Source organism: Odocoileus virginianus, unplaced genomic scaffold (assembly GCF_023699985.2).
Source record: "Odocoileus virginianus isolate 20LAN1187 ecotype Illinois unplaced genomic scaffold, Ovbor_1.2 Unplaced_Scaffold_5, whole genome shotgun sequence".
NCBI classification, from domain to species: Eukaryota; Metazoa; Chordata; class Mammalia; order Artiodactyla; family Cervidae; genus Odocoileus; species Odocoileus virginianus.
The window spans coordinates 3,545,337-3,564,730 of record NW_027224267.1 but is presented as its reverse complement, the minus strand read 5'-3'; the positions used below and the strand labels follow the sequence as shown (position 1 = coordinate 3,564,730).

The 19,394-nt window shown below is 54.8% G+C and overlaps 1 protein-coding gene and 1 long non-coding RNA gene across 4 annotated transcripts in view; one reads left to right on the top strand and one right to left on the bottom strand.

Moving 5' to 3' along the window:
• The window catches only part of POLN (DNA polymerase nu), a 141,882-nt gene that overhangs the window by 112,980 nt on the left and 9,508 nt on the right, over positions 1-19,394 (top strand). For all 3 annotated transcript variants that reach the window (XM_070462432.1, XM_070462431.1, XM_070462433.1), the window contains 4 exons: positions 7,604-7,686; positions 11,334-11,465; positions 13,858-13,968; positions 16,058-16,136. In XM_070462432.1, the coding sequence (XP_070318533.1) occupies positions 7,604-7,686; positions 11,334-11,465; positions 13,858-13,968; positions 16,058-16,136 (405 nt within the window). The remainder of the gene's footprint in view (positions 1-7,603; positions 7,687-11,333; positions 11,466-13,857; positions 13,969-16,057; positions 16,137-19,394) is intronic.
• LOC139033398 (uncharacterized) lies at positions 906-3,270 on the bottom strand. The gene is made up of 2 exons (XR_011485966.1): positions 1,833-3,270; positions 906-1,196 (listed from the first exon to the last, which is right to left on the bottom strand). It is a non-coding gene; the product is annotated as an uncharacterized lncRNA (long non-coding RNA).

Sequence of the window (19,394 nt, the reverse complement as noted above, 5' to 3'; positions counted from 1 at the left end):
CCTTCTGACCCCCGGGACTGGGAGGGAATAAATCTCACTGTCTTTAAGTCACATGCTTGTGGCAGTTTGTTGCAGCAGCCACAGGAAGCTAACACATATGCCAGCTCTCTCCAAGTTTCCTTCAGGCTCCAGGTATGCTAGTCTACAGGATGTCTGCTCTGTATTCAGTAGTGGTCCCTGCAACAGGAAAATGCAGGTAGTGAGAAATGTATACTTTTTCCTGGAATGCAGTCCCAAAGAGTACAGGCGGCCTCACTCTCTGCTGTCGTGTCCGGGCACAGGCTGTGGAGCCAGAGACGTGTGCTGCTCAGAGGCCCCAGCCTCTCCCCAGACCTGGCACTGGTGACGGAGATGGTGCTCGGTTCAGTGTACGAGAGCATAGACTACAAACTGGAGCTCGAGACTCATCAGACACGCGTTTGAACGGCTGTATTAGTCCCAGGCAGTTAGATGTCAGGACAAGGACTATTACAAGGGACAGTAAATAAAAGGGCCAGTTCATCAAGAAAACGTAACCATTCTCTGTAGGTTGCATCGAATCGGAGAGATTCGGAATACATGAAGCATACCTCATAGAAATGAAATGAAAAATCCACAGATCCACAAGAACAGCTGGAGATTTCAGCAATACTTTCTTAATAATTAATAATGAGTACAAGGAAAGTCAGAAAGTATATGGAAGACCTGAATAATGTGATTGACAACTGCAGAATATACTGCATTTTATGTGCACAATAAATCATTCATCAAGATGGACCATATGTTTGGCCACAGTACATGTCTTAATAAATTTAAAACAACTGAAATCATAGAGACTGTATTCTCTAATCCAGTGAAGTTAAATTTGAAGTGAAGAACAAAAATATGTATAGAAAATCCCCAAATATTTGAAAATAAAGATGATATTTCTAAATAACTCATTTATTGTTGTTCAGGCGCTCGGTCCTGTCTGACCCTTTGCAACCCCACGGACTGCAGCACGCCAGGCTTCCCTGTCCTTCACCATCTCCTGGAGCTTGCTCAGACTCATGTCCATTGAGTCAGTGATGCCATCCAACCATCTCATCCTCTGTCACCCCCTTCTCCTCTTGCCTTCAGTCTTTCCCAGCATCAGGATCTTTTCCAGTGAGTCAGTTCTTCGCATCAGGTGGCCAAAGTATTGGAGCTTCAGCTTCAGCATATTCAGGGTTGATTTCCTCATAGGTCAAAGAAAAGAGTCAGAAGGGAAATTAGAAAATATTTTGTGCTAAATGAAAATGAAAACGTCAGAAATTTGGGAGGCAGTTCTGGAAGCACTTAGAAATTTATGACATTAAATGCTTAAAAATAGAAAATAAGAAAAGTCTAAAATAAACTCTCAAAGCTTCCAAGCTTCCAGGTTAGGATGCCATAAAAATAAGAGTGACTTAAATCCTCAGTAAGTAGAAGGAAGATAGGAGGAACAGAAACCAATGTAATGGAAACAGAAGAACAGCAGAGAAAATCAGGGAAGCCGAAAGGATATTTGAAAAGATGAATAAAACTGAAATTCTTAGACTGATCAAGAGAAAAAAAAGAGGAAATTCACAAATTACAAATATCAGGAATTACATAAAGGTACACCAGAGAACTTCCCTGGTGATCCATGCTTCCAGTGCAGGGGCCACAGATTTCATCCCTGGTTAGCAAACTAAGATTCCGTAAGACAAGGGGTGCATCCAGGAAAAAAAGGTACGTCATTAGCATAATCTCTATAGGTATTAAAAGCATAGTGGTGGGGGATGTGATGAGCATGAAGACACACACACACACAATAGATAAGTGGGTTAACTGTTTGAATGGTGGTAACTCACTGTTCAGAGCGCGGAGGCGGATCTCGCAAGGGCCTTCCCCCTCGCCATCCTCACGCTGGGTAAGCGGAGCGGCAGGAGGGTTGGTCCTGCTGTCTTGGGGGCAGATATGGGCGGGGGAGGCAGGAGGGACAGGCACACCCAGTGCGATGTTTGAGAAATACATCGAAATTTCTGCCCGGCTTGACATCTCTGCTTCTTTATTTCTCTTAAGGCACCGATCCTTCTTCCAACTTTTGCTTTGGCTCCAGCGTCTCATCATAGGGGGATCCATGTCTTAAAAGGAGTCAAAGCCAGTCTTGAATATCGGAGCCCTTCTACCGGGTTTGGTCCTGGCGTGGCTTCCTCTACGTCTTCCTGTTTGTCTGGCACCAGTCAGGAAGTTCTCATTTCCATCAAATCTTCTGTGAATTTCTCTGGTGTGGGGGTCTGTTAACTCTTGAAGTTCTCCAAGATCCACGTCTTGAAACCCTTCACCCTGATCTATTTTTCCCAGCCCATAGTTTCTTTCATGATTTCCTTGGTTGGCTCCATCGTAAATCCTATGGCGTCAACGTCTGTTCGCAGTTTTCGCCAGCAGTGATTGACTGTTTGGGGCCTGATGGCTTTCATGATCTGTCTGTAACAATGGTGGCGCCTTCAATGGTGTGACCCTTCCAGGCTGCCGTGATGTTCTGTCCCTCCCTTGCACTGACAGTCCTTTCCGCACAGTGCCGAGTTCGATGCGCCTTGAAGGTCCTTCTGGGCCCCCTGGAGAGGCCAAATGGAGACGTCGTATCTGAGGGCAAGTAGACCACTTTGACACCCGCGGAGCAGAACCCGTGAGTTCTGGGTGGCCAGGGGCATTGCCTACTAGCAAAAGAACTTTACAGGGCAGCCCCTTACTGGAAAGATGTCTCCTGACCTCAGGAGCAAAGCATTGATGGAACCGGTGCAGGAGAAGCGGTCTGGTTGGCGAGCCGTCTTGTAGTCCAACAAAAGCCTAGTAGTTGTACCCATCTTCTCCCTTCAAGGCCGGGGTTCAGCAGCTTGATAGATGGGGGCAGTTCTGACCATAAACCCGACAGATTTCACGCAGAATGAGGGTCAGCCCCTCCCTTCCTGCCTTCAGTCCTGCTCTCGGTTCTCTTCCTTTCTGGTAAAAGCCTTTTGTGGCATTTTTTTCTCCCAGAATAGGACACTTTCATCTGCATTAAAAACCTGTTCAGGCAGATATTCTTCCTTCCCCATGATTTTCTTAACAGCTTCTGGCCCTCGTCTGCTGCCCTGTGATCAGCAGAAGCTGCTTCTCCTATCTTTACATTTTTAAAGCCAGTCCTTTCACTAAAATTATCAAACCATCCTTTTCTGGCATTAAATTCTCCCAGTTTAGATCCTTCACCTTCTTTTTTGCTTTAAGTTGTCATGTGATGACTTTGCTTTTTCTCAAATCATATCCGAGTCTATATCTATCCTGTACCCACATAAAAGCTGCGTTTTCTTTTCATTTATTTATTTTTGGCTGCACTGGGTCTTGGTTGTTGCACGTGGGCTTTCTCTGCTTGCCGTGGCTTCTCTTGTTTCAGAGCTTGGGCTCAGTAGTTTTGGCAGGTGGGCTTAGTTGCCCCGAGGCATGTGGAATCTTCCTGACCAGAAATCAAACCCGTGTCTTCGGCATTGGCAGGAGTCTCACCGCTGGACCACCGGGGAGGTCCCATAGCGGCCTTTTCAATACAAGATAAAGAGGTGATTTTGCAAAGGGTCCGAGGTTGTTGTGCCTGCAGGCGCCAGTTCAGTTCAGTAGAGCTCAGTCTCTGGTCTGACTCTTCGTGGCCCCCTGGACTGCAGTGCGCAGGCTTCCCTGCATAGCCCGCAGCAGCGGCCTCTCAGATTGCCTTTTCTTTTCTTACAATGATCCTTATGCCGGCTTCGTTCACCTTGAAACCGCAGCAACCACAGCCGCAGACCTTAATCTACTGTATGTATCACAGGATTCACCTTTTTCTCGGAACGTCATTCATTTCTCTCTGCTTCTGGGGAGCGCTTCCAGCGTCACTAGTGGCGCTTCGTATGGTGTTATTGAAGGTTCTCGGTGTTGCTCTAAAGTGCGTGAGAACAGGAGAGGTCACGTCTTAACTGCGAGTATCAGTTTACGGGAGAGACACACTGCTCGTTCGGAAACGATAGGCGTCCCAGGGCGTTTGTGAGTGGATCCTCAGAGCACCTGAGCTCAGCGTGGTGTCAGTAGGAGGAGACGCCGCGGTGGTCACAGCAGCTCGGCGGGCACCGCGGTTCCTTCCTGCGGGGGCGGCTCCACGCCGCGCCGTCACGTCTGTCTGCATTCCTCCCCACTGCCGATGGCGCCATGTGTGTTCTGTGTGTGTGCTTCAGTGTGGTGAATTTTAACATTTTATTACAGACCTGCGTACAGTTTATGGTAGTAAATGACAAAATAAATTAGCATCTTATATTTTGTGTGTTCATGATGCACCAAATCTTTTCTTAATTTTTTCAGTATTCAGACTATAAAGTTCATCTCCAAGTTTTTTCAAATTGTTTTAAATCTCAAAAAAATTTGCAATCTGTTTATTGGAAAAAATATGTATGTATATGTGGACCCACGATGTCCTAACCCGGGCTCTTCGGGGCTCAGCTATACTTCCAGCACAATGTTGAGTGGGCAGGCGGTGATACCTTGCCTGGGGTTCCCTTAAGAAGAAGCTGGCTTTAAGAGTCTTGCTTTTTGAGTTTAAGGAAATATGCAGCTACTCCTGTTTTCTCAAGAGTTTTTATTCAGAGTAGGATCAGGCTGGACTGGACTTGGATTTTGTCACAGGGGTTGTTTTCAACAGCTGTACGGATGGTCATGTAATTTTCTCCTTAGTCCTGTTCATGCAGTGAATTGTATTAATAGACTTCTAACACTGAACCGACCTTGCTTTCCTGGTATAAACTCTGCTTGGCCTTGAGATGCTATTTTCTCAATGTAGTGTTGGACTCTGTTTGCAAATATTCTATTTAAGATTGTCACATCAATCAATATTCATAGGCAATATTAGTCTATAATTTTCCTTTTTTATGCCCTCTTTATCATGTTTTGGTATAACGGTTAGACTTTCTTACTAAACTTTACTTGGGCATTTTGTTCTTTTTCTCTAAAATGGTGTGTACAGCATGAGGACTCCAGTCTGAAGCTTTGTGGAATTCCCCTTCAGAACCACCTAAGCCTGGTGCTTTGTGGGATAGGTCCTTAATAATTTTCTCTACTTCTTCTACAGACATTGGTCTATTTAACTTTCTACAAGAGTCAGTTTTTATGACTGTTTTCTTAAGAAATTATCCATGCCACCTGGATTTGACAATTTACTCACATAACATTGTGCAAAGTGATTTCTAAGTTGCTTTTAACTTCCTGCCTGTTCTCTGCTGCTTTCCTGTGTCGCTTCTTATTTTGTGCGTCTGTGTTTGCCCGTTTGATGAAACTAGCTGGTGGTTTGTTTTGTATAAGAACCAGGGTTTTTATTTACTAATGAATTGTCTTGCTGTTCTCTGCTTTATTTCTGCTCCCATCTTCAGTCTAACTTTATTATTTCGTTCCTGTGTATTCTTTCGATTTGTCTGTCTTTTCTTGCATTTATTTCATTCGTATGCTTTTATTCTTTCATTTGTATTTATATAGGCATTTAAGGTTGTGAAATTTCCTCACTTATAGTGTAATTCATTGGTTCTGACATATGCTAACTTCATTGGAAACTATTTGATTTCTGTTTTTGTTTCTCTTCAACTGAAAGTTGCTGACAAGAGTGTTTTTTGTTTTACTTTTTTAGGTAAAACAGGCTTTTGGGGATTTTGTTTTTGTTTTCAATTCCTAGTTGTCTTGCACTGTGATCCGGGTGTTATTTTAATATTCCTACTGTGTGCAGCTGTTTGAGGTTTTTTGTGAGCCCTGGCGCTTGATGGGTTCTTGTGTGTGTGCCGTGCGCGGTGCAGAAGAAACTGTGTTCTGTTATCAGAAAGTGAGGCTCGCTACACATCCACCGCTTCTGTTGATTGTGTGTCTGGATTCTGTCACACCTTGACTCGGAAGAAGCAAGTCCCGGGAGAGTTTAATGCTCCTTCCTCAGACAGCTTCCCAGCTCTGGATAGAACTGAGCGGGGGGTCACCAGTGTGGTTTGATTGGGGGGTGCCTTCTCCAAAACGCCTCCCTTGGACTCTCTCTGCAGGGTCACCAGACCGGTTTATTGCGCCTGGTCCCTGGGCAGCTAACGGGGAAGGTTTTCAGCAGGGTCCTTCCTGATCGGGTTTGGCGCGCCTGTGGATTTCCAAAATAAAGGGAGGTGGGTGAGGACCAAGGGTGGCTGGGCACAGGGGTGGGCACGCATATGCTCTGAGCTTGGGTGCATTTTGGTCTTATGCCCCTCATCTAAAGACAGCTGCTGACAATACCAAGGTCAAGGGCAGGGTTTTAAAAAGTGGGCGAGACTGCTTCACACAGAAGGGAAAGGAAAATGCGTCAGAACTTGGAAGTCAGGTGGTGAAACAGACAAACTCTAGGACATCACTGAAAATGGCGAGGCAGGCAGCTCCAAGGGCCCACCTGCCAACAGAAACATCCCAAACAAACGCAAGCCGGCACCGTCAGACTTGGCTTTGTGAGAATGCTGAGACACCGTCGGCTGTTGGCAGCAGTCACGCCAGTGCTGAGTCTCGGAAAATGGACTAAGACAGTCAGGAGCGCTGGGTGGTCTTGCTGCCCACTGCACACCTGCGGCCTGGCAGCCCCGCCCAGGGTGGGCCCCGTCCCTGGCCCCAGAGAGCTCGCGCAGACGGCCTACAGAGCCGCGTCTGTCTGTCCCCATCCGGGGCAGCCCGAAGCGCTGGCACGGCGTTGATTCCCCAGCTCAGAACCCTCTCCAGGCAGAAAGGGGTGACCTTGCCAGGAAACATCAGAGATCAGCAGCAGCGGGGGCCGGGGGGAGGGCCACAACAGAGCCTGCAGCTCAGGGTGGGAGGAGAAGCTGGGGGCCGGGGTCTTCAGGAAACAGGACGTTCAGAGCCTCGGCCTGCGAGGACAGCTGGGAGCCACGTGCAGGCCGGGGCAGCCCCCACGCCCCCGGGAGCCCTGAGCAGATCCTGAGCGCCGTGGTGGCCGCAGAGAAGGCGGGCTCTCCAGGAGGCCCCCTCAGGCAGGACAGGCTCCTCTGGGCGACTGCTCTCCCTTCCTCCTTCCTGTCTCTCTGTCTCTGCCCACCTGATGGGCTCACTCCGTCAGGGAGACGAAAGGTATGCGCACGGCTGGGCGAGGAGGGCCCGGCAAGGGGAAGGGGCCCGGGTGCCCGCCTGCCCCAGTGCTTCCCAGGCTCAGCTTTACCCTTAGGGGATGGCATGGGCACGCGCTGTCAGACATGGGGCTGCTTCTGCTGTCTGGGCGCTCAGGACCAGCTCATGCCCCCGCCCCTCCCTCTGGGGGCAGGGTGCAGGCAGCCTGTCCGGTCCTATGAAGAGTGCAGATGCCGCCCCTTCACCGCCTCCAGCAGCAGGGCCTGGCCCAGACCTCTCTCCTGGCGGGCTGGCTCTCGGGTGCTGGAACCGCTGTCTGGTTTGGGGTATGGGTGCCCCAGAACCTGGCTGGCTTGCATCTGTTGGGAGGCCCCGGCTGACACAGATGCTGCAGATGCTGACCGTCTCCCCTGGGAAGGTCCTTGGGGTGGGGGGAGGCTGTGCAGTCGGACCCCCGAGGACCTCTGCGGACAAGGCACCAGCCTGCCTGACCGCATGCTGTCTTCCCACGCAGGAAGGACATCTCCCCAGAGCGCGTGACGCACGCGGACAGGGAGCAGACCAAGAAGGTCGTGTACTCGGTGGTCTACGGAGCAGGTAGGTGCGGCTGGGCGGGAAGCCTGCATCACCCGGAGGCCAGACGGTGAGGGCGCCTGCGTTGAAACGTGGCCGAGACGTGGAGAGGTGCTCGGGCCCTGGAGCTCCTTCTGCGGGTCCCCGGGCCCCGGTTCACTCGTGTGTTGATGACTTGGTGGGCACCAGGTGCAGGCAAACCACTCACCCCCTTATCCCTCCGTCTCCACAGCCTTTGCACTGGGAGCAGGCGGGCGGGCATGCAGAAGCCAGGGCTTTCCGAGGCCTGCTCCCCTTCACAGCCTGGCTTCCAGGGGACTCTACCCCGGCCCTCCCAGTGAGGAGCTGTGTGCGCGCTGGGGGTCCCCCTAGACTCAGTCCGGCTCCTTCTGGAGAGGCCGCTGTGTGATCTTCTGTGGAGGAGCAGAGCTCCGCGCTATAAACACACAGGGAGTCAGTAGCTGTGAGGGTGAAGAGGGTGATTCGGCTCCTCTCATCCCTCCTGGTAACAGGGCTCCCACCCCAGGCCTCCGCGTCTGTGGTCCCCGATGCCGCCGTCCAGGCTGACGTCCAGGCTGACGGCCGGCTTCTGTGCGCCCATCTATGGGCTGTGTCTGCCTCACAGGAGGCACAGGGCATTCTGGGCACCCAGGCTCTGATGCTGCGTTTTCACCCCAGCACAGTGGGTCCAGAAGTGGCCACTTTGGGCATGGAGGGCATGGGGCCGAGGCTGGGTTTTGGGGTCGTGATCATTGTGACAATGACGGCAAGAGGCCACAGAGAGAGGGCAGGACAGGGACGAGTGAGATGACGCCGCGCTCCCCCTACCCGTCCCCAAGGGGTCCCCCCGCCCCTCTCACCAGGGCTCAGCGAAGTGCTGTCCCCCAGAAACGGGAGTGTCTGATGCCTGGGACCTTGGCCGGGAGGGCAGGGCTGGGCTCACTGCTCCCCTCTGCCCCCTGGACTCCACTGCCTGCCCCCGAACCCAGCCCCGGCCTGCAGGCACCTCTGCCTGGAAGCAGCCTCTGGGCTTCCCGTTCTGCTCTGAGCTCCCGCCACCCATAGAGCTGGTTCGAACTTGATTCTCCTCCAGCTGGTGCCTCCTCTGAAGCTCGCCTCCACACCCAGTCTCTGGGGGCTGCTGCGTGCCAGCTCCACCCCAGGCTCCAGGGCTGCTGCTCTGTGGGGCTGGCGTTTGTCAGACGAGCCCGCGAGCCAGTCCACGGGGGCGCGCTGAGCCCCTGGACTTGTCCAGCGCAGCTGCTGGTGCCCGCGGGGCCCATTGACCCAGGCTGGGCTGGGCTGTGCTTCAAGGGCTGTCCAGGAGCCGGCCGGCCGTGGGCTAGCATCCCAACATGCGCGCCAGGCTCTCATGAGGCCCTGGAGCTGAAGCAGGAGGAGAACAGTTCCAGTTCTGCATGGAGCAGAGAGTGCTGGGGAAGACGAAGTGAAAGTTGCTCCTAAACCTGGCTTCCTCTCACACACACACACCTAGACACATGCAGACACACGCACATGCGGGCACACAGGAGGCAATTCACTCTCTGCGGGAGAAACCAGATGGGTGTCCACATGGGGCCTGGGAGGCGCGGGCCCCTCGAGCTCCTGCCCAGGGCATCCTCGCCCCCTGCTGCCCCCAGGGAGACGGGCCTACATTTTCACAGCTGAAACAACAGGAACTGATCAGCTCAATTGAAGTGTGGAGGGAAATTGTGCCTGAAGAAGGGGCAGGAAGCGCAGGACGGAAGCCCTCACGGAGCCAAACAGTGTCACACTTGGGGGCAAGGAGCACCGTGATCTTAGACCGGGACAGACCCCCAGCAGGGGCGTGGGGCGCAAGTGCCAGGGCTGGACAACTGAGTGGAATTTCGGTCTCCGGCTCAGCCCGTCTCTACTTCTCTCAGACTTACACAGCACTGGCCCCTCCTGGGAGCAGGAACCTTGGGACGTCAACAGCCCCACAGACAGAAGAGGAGCCCTTCCCAGCCTCGGACACGGGGAAGGAGACTGTGGCCTCTGCACCACGCTCTCCCGCAGACACCGGCAGTATAGCGTGCCAGGGTGTAGCACCATACGCAGCCACCCGAAGGTCCTGGAGGTGCCCGAAAGCAGGCAGAACTGCAGGTGGCCAACACTCGGAAGGAGGGAGGGACACGGGGAGCCTTCTCACTCTCCACTGAAGCGGTCTCATCAGTGCCGGGCGTGGCTAAGACTCCAGCAGGAACGAGAGCCTCACCAGCGTGAAGACCCAGGGGACAGAGGCTGGGCAACCAGCGAGTCTGGAGAGTGGCGGGAGACTCAGAAAGCGGAGCCCCGGAGGAGAATGCCGCATCCTGACCGTGAACTCGGCCCGCACCTCTGGCTGCCCCCTCCCCGGCCAGGCACGAACGGGCCGACTTCAGACAGCCCTGCTTCAGCCAACAGGAGCGGGCCCACTGCAGGAGGACCAAGTCTGAACTTTGACTTTAGCCAAATTAACTGATTCTGTGCTGCTGAGAGAAACATAGGCGAATCTAGAGCATCTACAACATGCCATCTACAAGAGCCAGGATGGTCGAAAATGACAGAAATATGAAGACAGAGGATAGCTTGATCCACACTCAGAAGAAGAAACGTGTATACCTGAGTCACTTCACTGCACCCCGGAAACTAACACTGTACATCAACGATACTCCAGTTATTAAAGGTCCAACAAACTACTGATCCATCTGTCAGTGTGGATGAACCGCGAAATATTATGCCAAATGAGAAAAGAAATCCAGGCACAAAGGAGAACTTATAGTATATAACTGATTACACCATTTAACTGAAATTCTAGGACATTCGCAGTTAATTTACAGTATGACATACTTTATGTCATATGCATTTTCCACAATAAAATAATGAATATCTTCACTGATAGTGGTTTCCTGGGACCCAGAGTTGACTGCAATTCAGGGTATCATCCTGGAAGTCGGAGTGGCATCCTAGAATTCGGGGTCCTGGCCTGGAACTTGGGGGGTTGTCCTGGAACTTGGGATGCCATCCTGGAATTCAGGGTGCTGTCCTAGAACTTGAGGTAAAGTCCTGGAACTCTGAGTCCTGTCTTGGAACTTGGGGTGCCATCCTGGAACTTGGGGGGTTGTCCTGGAACTCAGGGTGCTATCCTGACCAGAGACCTTGCTATTAGAAGCTTCATCAGAACACCTGTGTCCTGAAAGAACTAAAGATTAGCCTGGACCAGATATATTTGTTTAAAAAAAAAATCCCCTGGAAGGGAGCTCCCCACCACCATTCCCTCATGACCTGGCCCGGGGACTTTTGCTTCCTCTTTATGCACCCACACTCCCCAGCCTTCCCCAGTTCTGGGGCAGGCCTCCCTCTGGACAGGCTGCGATCAGGTCTGCATCCCCTGAAGCACCTGCCAGGCCCTCGGTCAGCATTCTAATAAATGAGCGTTTACCAGGCCCCGGTCCAGACTGGCCAGTGCCAAGCACTTAGATCCTGGAGCCAAAAGCCAGCAGCATCCTGACCGGTCAGAAGAGGCAGAGGTGCCCACCGGACCTTGACACCCCGAGTCTCTCCAGAGCCCCTGTGGGCTTGCTTCCACGCATGCTGGTCGCTGCCTGGCGCCCCTGGGCCCCACTGGGTCAGAGGTAGGCTGACCGCTGACCGAGTTTCTGCTCACACAGGGAAGGAGCGGCTTGCTGCTTGCCTCGGAGTTCCTGTTCAGGAAGCTGCCCGGTTTTTGGAGAGTTTTCTGAAGAAGTACAAGAAAATAAAGGACTTCACGCAAGCAGCCATTGCCCGGTGTCAGCAGACAGGTGAGCCAGCTGCAAGCGAGGCCACGGGCAGCCCCCTCCTCTCAGGGCCCCTGTGCAGTAGCCGGGGGTCTCCCAGGCCCTCCTCTGCTGGGGTGGGGGGGCGGCGCTGGAGCTGGGTGAGCTCCTCCCCGCTGGGGAGGTGGGACCACAGACTCCACGCGAGGAGGGTCCAGAGCCAGGCTGTTCTCGAGGGCTCACCCCGGCGTGAGGAGCGGGAAATGCTGAGTGGGTGGGCTCACGGAGAGCAAGTCCTGCCCCTGAAAGTGGAGAACGGTAGTTTATCTACAGAATTTGCCCACAGTCTGACCACAGATTTCAGAGGATATCAAATAGAACATGTTCTGTGACCATGGTGGAAGAGGAAGATAGTTTCATATCTGCATGTGAGGCCATCCATCCATCTGCCTAGTTGAAAGACTCACTGCGCTCCTGAATAATCTCGGAGTTTATTTTGTTGCTTAATTATTTATTTGGCTGCACCTCACGGCGCGAGGGATCTTAGTTCCCCGACCAGGGATCAAACCCATGCGCCCCTGCAGTGGAAGAACAGAGTCTTAACCACTGGTCCACCAGGGAAGTCTCCGATGTAGGACTTTAAAAAGACATTCGCTTTAAAGAGCGAATGACAGACATTTTAGAAATAAATGACACTATAAGTATCCCATTGTAAAACTGTGAGACGTGGCCACCATTTAGAGATGAAGGGATTTTTTTTTTAAAGTGTTTCAAAAAGGAAGGAAGACAAATCTCTGGACATAAAAGACAGTCTTCAACCCGAGACACATGGCAAAGAGCAGCAGAGCAGACCAAAGAGGGAAGAAGGTCAGCGCCACAGCAGCTCCTGGAACAGACGTGGAGCGGGGCTCAGCGCATGTCCCAGAGCAGGCCCCAGACCCACCCCCGCCCTGGGGGCTCACTGCTGACCCTCTCTCGAGAGCCCAGCCCCAGCGGGGCCTGCAGCAGCCTGAGGGCTCCAGAAAGCCAGCAAACCGTCTCCACCCCACGGCGAGCGCCCCACCGGCCTCGGGCTCCCTGGGTCGGGGGTGAGCCCCACACCTGGATGAGACGAAAGGCTGCCGATTCTGAAATGTTAGAACGGTGACAGAGCAGTGTTGATGAGTCAGTCCATGGAGCCGCTGCCAGTGGAGACAGCCAAACGCAGGCCCTCGTGCCGAGCGGTGTGGGCCAGTGTCGGCGGGCTCCCGTGATACTGACCTAGTCCTTGCTGCAACTCAGACGCTTGGGCGGCCCCGTTGCCCGCCTTACCGGGGAAGAGGAGGAGCGCTGAGGGGGCAGCCGCTTCCCGAGTCCACACGGCTCGCGGGGGTGCTGGCTGGGACCCCCGGCTGCCCGGCAGGGCCAGCGTCCCCTCCGTGGGAGGCCCTGCAGGCCCGCCCAGTACCTTTCTCGAAGGGCCCAGCCCTCCCGTGTCCCAGCGCGAAGCACGAGTGCCCTCTGGTCCACTGTTGCACGTGTGAGCACACACTAGTGACCCTCGGTTACGCCGCAAGCGTCCGTGGAAGGCCTCCCCGGCGCCAGGCGCCGTGCTGACACCAGGAGCTCACTGCTTCCCTGGAGCCCCGATCCCGGGATGCAGCCCACAAGTGAGCAAGTCCATCCAGACGGCGCAGACATAAGAAGCACGGTGCCCAGCACGCAGTCAGAAATCCCTGGAAAACCACAGAGGCAGAGGCGGCAGGCACGGCTCACGCGGCCTTAACTATGCTCTTCGTAGCAGGTGCTCAGGACACGGTCATTCTTGTAACAACCACACATACAAGCCATTCTTCCAGTCCCCGGACACGTGTCAGATCAAGCTGGGGATTTTGTTCTTACCAACACCTAGTAAAACCAGCATCCTCACCGGTCAGGAGCATAACCCACACAGCACCTCTTTGTTCTTCTTCCTGAAGAGGATCCCAGGGACGGAAGCGTGGGGCCCACAGAGCCTGGCCCTGGAGTGAGGGATGTGGTCTCTGCCGCAGACCCCCAACCCCTCCCTGAGCGGACTAAGGAACGATGTTTCCTCCCCAGTTCCAGCTGCCACCCGCCCAGAATTACTCCTGCACCCAAGTCCCGCACGTGGATTTTCACCTTTTAGTGTAAAAACCGTCCTTCTGCCCCATGTCAGATGTGAGCGCAGCACAGAAGTCAGAGAGGGTGCAAAGCCCAGGCCCCTGCCACCGTCCCGCTTCCCGACATAGAATCCGTGTCCACACAGAACAGCGTGTCCCGCGCTGGATGAGGCCTGAAGGCCTTGGGTGGAGCCCCGGCTGCAGCGGGGTGGGGTGGGGGCGGGACTTCCACTGGTGCAGCCACAGCCAGAGGGCTGGGCCCCAGGCACCGCTCCTGCTCACCGCCGCCCTCCTCCCGCTTCCCTCCCATACTGCAGGCTACGTGGAGTCCCTCATGGGCCGCAGGAGGCCACTACCCAGGATCCGAGCTCATGACCCGCAGCTTCGGGCGCAGGCAGAGCGGCAGGCGGTGAACTTCGTGGTGCAAGGTGCTGGAGCCGCTCTCCTCCTGGGTTTTCAGCCCCACGGGATGGGTGACTGTTGGAGCTGTCCCCGCGAGGCCAGCTCTGCAGGCGGCGGGCAGGGTCCCGGAGGTCATCCACCAGCGCTAGAGTCAGTCGGAGGCCCATCCCACGACCCTCGGCCTGGACTCTCCCTGCGGCCCTGGCAGGTGTGAAGCCGCGGGGCCCGGCGCACCTTCCAGGGCTCCGTGCAGGAGGCGGGCGGAGGGCCCACGTGCGCGGGCCTCCAGGTCTGGGAGCCCTGGGCGTCCAGGTGGAGAGAGGGCAGGGGCATGACCACATTCAACATGCCCAGCGCCCTCCTCGGGAGGCCCCAGGGAGCCTGGGAGCCCAGCTGTGTCCCCACTTGTGACCCCAGGGGCCAAGGGTGGAGAGCCAAAGCCCGCAGGCCCAGAGGCAGGGCTGGAGGCGGGACGGAGTCCTGGAGGGGCGTCTGTGGTAGAAGGCACCCAGACCCAGAGCAGGAGGCGTGGGCCGCAGGGGACAGAGGGCGAGTCCCCGCGAACCCCACGGAGAGGCCGGCGCGGCTCTGCCCCAGGCTCAGCCTTGCACCTCGCTTGGCCAGAGGAGAGGAGCGGCAGGCAGGACTGGTCTGGGCTCAGGGTCGCGCCTCCCCAGGTCCCACCCCGTGTGACCCCCCGACAAGAGCCGGGAACACTGACAGCCCCAAGCCTCAGAGGGCCTGCTTCTCAGGAGGCTGTCTCGGGTGGGGACGTGGTGGGGCCACAGCATTGGTCTGTCCCCGAGACATGGGGGTTGGCCCTCAGGCTGGTTTGGAGGGGGAACCGCACACAGACGTCTCCACATGGGAGGCTGACGGGAAGACTTGGACGCAGGGTCACCTCCTAGCCGAGGCCCCTCCTGAGGGGCCAGCTCAGAACACGTGGCCCACCTGCAGGCTGGGCTGTGCTCAGCTGGTGCACCCCCTGCCCAGGGGCCCCACCTCTGCCCTTGGCCCCCACCCACACCCTGCTTCCCCTCCTGTCTTCTCACCTCGCAGCCCTGCCCACTCCTCCTAAGGCAGCAAGCCTCCCAACATCCAGCCAGGGCAGAGGGTCCCCAGGCCCCGAGATCCCACGAGGCCGGCAGCCTGGCTGCAGAGACCAGCGGTGCTCCGGGTGCAGCTGCGGCCCTGAGGTGGGGGGAGGAGGCCCACGGACGGCAGACTTGTTCCTCAGTGAACCTCGGAACTCTGAGGGGCTTCAGGCCAGGAGTGGAGACCTGAGCTTCAGTCTCGTCCCAGGAGCAGAGCCAGTTGTTGAGACACCCACTGTGAGCTGGGCACTGGAACGAGCAGCTCCCCCGTGCCGGCCCGCACCTCGCAGGGTTCCCGCTGACCATGTGACTGGCCCTGCCCATGTCCTAGGGCTGGGACGGCAGCCCCACTCCACACACCAGGAGCCTGAGGCTTGCCGAGGGCCAAGGGCTACGTGGTGGGTGGCTGTGGGAGCAGGGAGTGACCCACGGCCTCAGTCCCGGCCCCGTCGTCCTGCCGGCTGGTGCAGTGGACACGGTGTGGTCAGAGCATGGGAGTGTGCTGAGACCCTGCTCCCGGGGCTCCTGGGGAGCCATGTTATGTGGCAAAAGGGGGTCTGGGATGTAGGGTCCTCAGTCAGCTGACCTCAGCTCGTCAGAAGGGGACACCCCAGGTGGACCTGGCCTGACTAGGTGGGCCCTTGAGAGAAGGTTTAGGGGCCAGTGTCTGAGGCTCTGACCATGGAGGAGCCAAGCAGACTCTGGGGAGAGGCCCATGGCCCCCAGGAAGCAGGAACCTCCGTCTGCTGGTTCCAAGGAAGTGAACCCGGCCGTCACCCGAGGTCGTCCGAGAGGGAGCCTTCCCTACTGGAGCCTCCAGATGACCCAGCCAGGGGCCAGGTCCGCAGGAGGAGGGGGGCCCCACACCTGCAGGAGCTGAGAGTCGAGAGGGAGGCCCACGGTTCTGACCCACTGGGTGTGGGCCACGCGCCCCGCGGTGTGGACGGCTCAGGCCGCCCGGGCGGCAGGATGCGAGCGGGGCCTCACACAGCGCCTGAACCGGAGCCCTCTGGTCCCACAGGCTCGGCCGCCGACCTCTGCAAGATGGCCATGATCCGCGTCTTCACGGCTGTGGCCACGTCGCCTACCCTGACGGCCAGGTCAGTGAGTGAGCTGCCAGCCACCCAGCCCAGTCCCAGGACCTGCCCTCCCTGGCAGGGTGTGGGCCTGCCGCCCACCCCAGTTGCAGCTCGCCCACCCAGGCTCTGCTGGCCCCCTGAGGTCCCGGCCTGGGCACAGGTGGGGTGAATTCCCTCCTGGCAGCCCCCTGGTCTCCCCCTCCCTCCTCGGCCTCCACGTGCATTTGCCCGCCTCACCTAGGGGCCTCCGGCTCTGCGTGTGGCCAGCAGGGACCGGCCCTGCTGAGGAGCCCCTCCCTGGGGCCAGCCTGCCCACACCCGGGGCGAAGCACGTGCGGGTTAGGTGGGAAAACCTTCTGAAACGCTATGTGCCATGGGCCCACCCTGGGGGTGCGTGCTCACCCCCATGTGCCTGCAGTGCGCCCCCAGCCGTGAGGACAGCTGGACTCCTCCTGCTGCTGCTGGGACACGGGACCCCCAGGGGCAGGGGACCCTCTGGGACAGGGGACCCGCTGGCACACGGGACCTTCTGGGACAGGGGACCCGCTGGCACACGGGACCTTCTGGGACAGGGGACCCGCTGGCACACGGGACCTTCTGAGACAAGGACCTGCGCCCCGGCCGCCCTCTCCACAGAGCTTTGCCGCGTTCTTGCACTCCTGGTGCTCTTACATCCTCACGGTGAAGGATGCTTCCCGCACCTGAGGCCGTCCACCTTCCCTCAGGAAGCTTTCTCCTTTATGTCGTCAGACATTTCCTCCTGCTCATGGCCACCTTGGAGCCTGCGTTCTTTGTTTAATTATCTATTTTAAGTGAAGAGCAGTTGCTTTACAGTCCTGCGGTGGTTTCTGCCATACGGTGACATGAATCGGCCACAGGTGTGCCTGTGTCCCCCCATGCTGAGCCCCCCCACCTCCCTCCCCACCCCTCCCCCTGGGTTGTTCCCGAGCCCTGGCTTTGGGTGCCATGCTTCGTGCACTGAACTTGCGCTGGTCAGCGGTTTCACAGATGGTGACGTGAAAGGGAAAGTCACTCAGGCGTGTCCGACTCTTGGCGACCCCATGGGCTATAGAGTCCTGGAATTCTCCAGGCCAGAACACTGGAGTGCCTAGCCTTTCCCTTCTCCAGGGGATTTTCCCGACCCAGGAATTGAACTGGGGTCTCCTGCACTGCAGGCAGATTCTTTACCAACTGAGCTACCAGGGAAGCCCTATGTACCTTAGTGCCAAATTCAGACTTAAATTGAAAGTAGGGAAAACCACTAGACCATTCAGGTATGACCTAAATCAAATCCCTTACAATTATACAGTGGAAGTGAGAAATAGATTCAAGGGATTAGATCTGATAGACAGAGTGCCTGAAGAACTATGGACAGAGGTTCGTGACATTGTACAGGAGGCAGTGATCAAGACCATCCCCAAGAAAAAGAAAATGCAAAAAGGCAAAATGGTTGTCTGAGGAGGCCTTACAAATAGCTGTGAAAAGAAGAGAAATGAAAAGCAAAGGAGAAAAGGAAAGATGTATGCATCTTAATGCAGAGTTCCAAAGAATAGCAAGGAGATATAAGAAAGCCTTCCTCAGCGATCAATGCAAACAAACCAAGGAAAACAGTAGAATGGGAAAGATTAGAGATCTCTTCAAGAAAATTAGAGATACCAAGGGAATATTTCATGCAAAGATGGGCTCAATAAAGGACAGAAATGGTATGGACCTAACAGAAGCAGAAGATATTAAGAAGAGGTGGCAAGAATACACAGAAGAACTGTACAAAAAAGATCTTCACAACCCAGATAATCACGATGGTGTGATCACTCACCTAGAGCCAGACATCCTGGAATGTGAAGTCAAGTGGGCCTTAGGAAGCATCACTGTGAACAAAGTCAGTGGAGGTGATGGAATTTCAGCTGAGCTATTTCAAATCCTAAAAGATGATGCTGTGAAAGTGCTGCACTCAATATGCCAGCAAATTTGGAAAACTCAGCAGTGGCCACAGGACTGGAAAAGGTCAGTTTTCATTTCAATCCCAAAGAAAGGCAATGCCAAAGAATGCTCAAAATTCTCCAAGCCAGGCTTCAACAGTATGTGAATCGTGAACTTCCAGATGTTCAAGCTGGTTTTAGAAAAGGCAGAGGAACCAGAGATCAAATTGCCAACATCCATGGATCATCGAAAAAGCAAGAGAATTCCAGAAAAACATCTACTTCTGCTTTATTGACTATGCCAAAGCCTTTGACTGTGTGGACCACAACAAACTCTGGAAAATTCTGAAAGAGATGGGAACACCAGACCACCTGACCTGCCTCCTGAAGCAGGTCAGGAAGCAACAGTTAGAACTGGACATGGAACAACAGACTGGTTCCAGATTGGGAAAGGAGTACGTCAAGGCTGTATATTGTCACCCTGCTTATTTAACTTATATGCAGAGTACATCATGAGAAACGCTGAGCTGGATGAAGCACAAGCTGGAATCAAGATTGCCAGGAGAAATATCAATAACCTCAGGTATGCAGATGACACCACCCTTATGGCAGAAAGTGAACTAAAGAGCCTCTTGATGAAAGTGAAAGAGAAGAGTGAAAAAGTTGGCTTAAAACTCAACATTCAGAAAACTAAGATCATGGCATCTGGTCCCATCACTTCATGGAAAATAGATGGGGAAACAGTGAGAGACTTTATTTTTTGGGGCTCCAAAATCACTGCAGATGGTGATTGCAGCCATGAAATTAAAAGATGCTTCTCTTTTAATGTTATGAGAAATGTTATGACCAACCTAGACAGCATATTAAAAAACAGAGACATTACTTTGCCAACAAAAGTCCACCTAGTCAAAGCTATGGTTTTTCCAGTAGTCATGTATGGATGTCAGAGTTTGGACCTGTAAAGAAAGCTGAGCACCAAAGAATTGATGCTTTTGAACTGTGGTGTTGGAGAAGAAGAGGCTCTTGAGAGTCCCTTGGCCTGCAAGGAGATCCAACCAGTCCATCCTAAAGGAAATCAGTCCTGAATATTCATTGGAAGGACTGATGCTGAAGCTGAAACTCCAATACTTTGGCCACTGGATGCAAAGAGCTGACTCATTGGAAAAGACCCTGATGCTGGGAATGGTTGAAGGCGGGAGGAGAAGGTGATGACAGAGGAAGAGATGGTTGGATGGCATCACCGACTCTATGCACATGAATTTGAGTAAACTCCAGGAGTTGGACAGGGAGGCCTAGCGTGCTGCGGTCCATGGGGTCGCAAAAAGTCGGACACAACTGTGACTGAACTGAGCTGAAATGA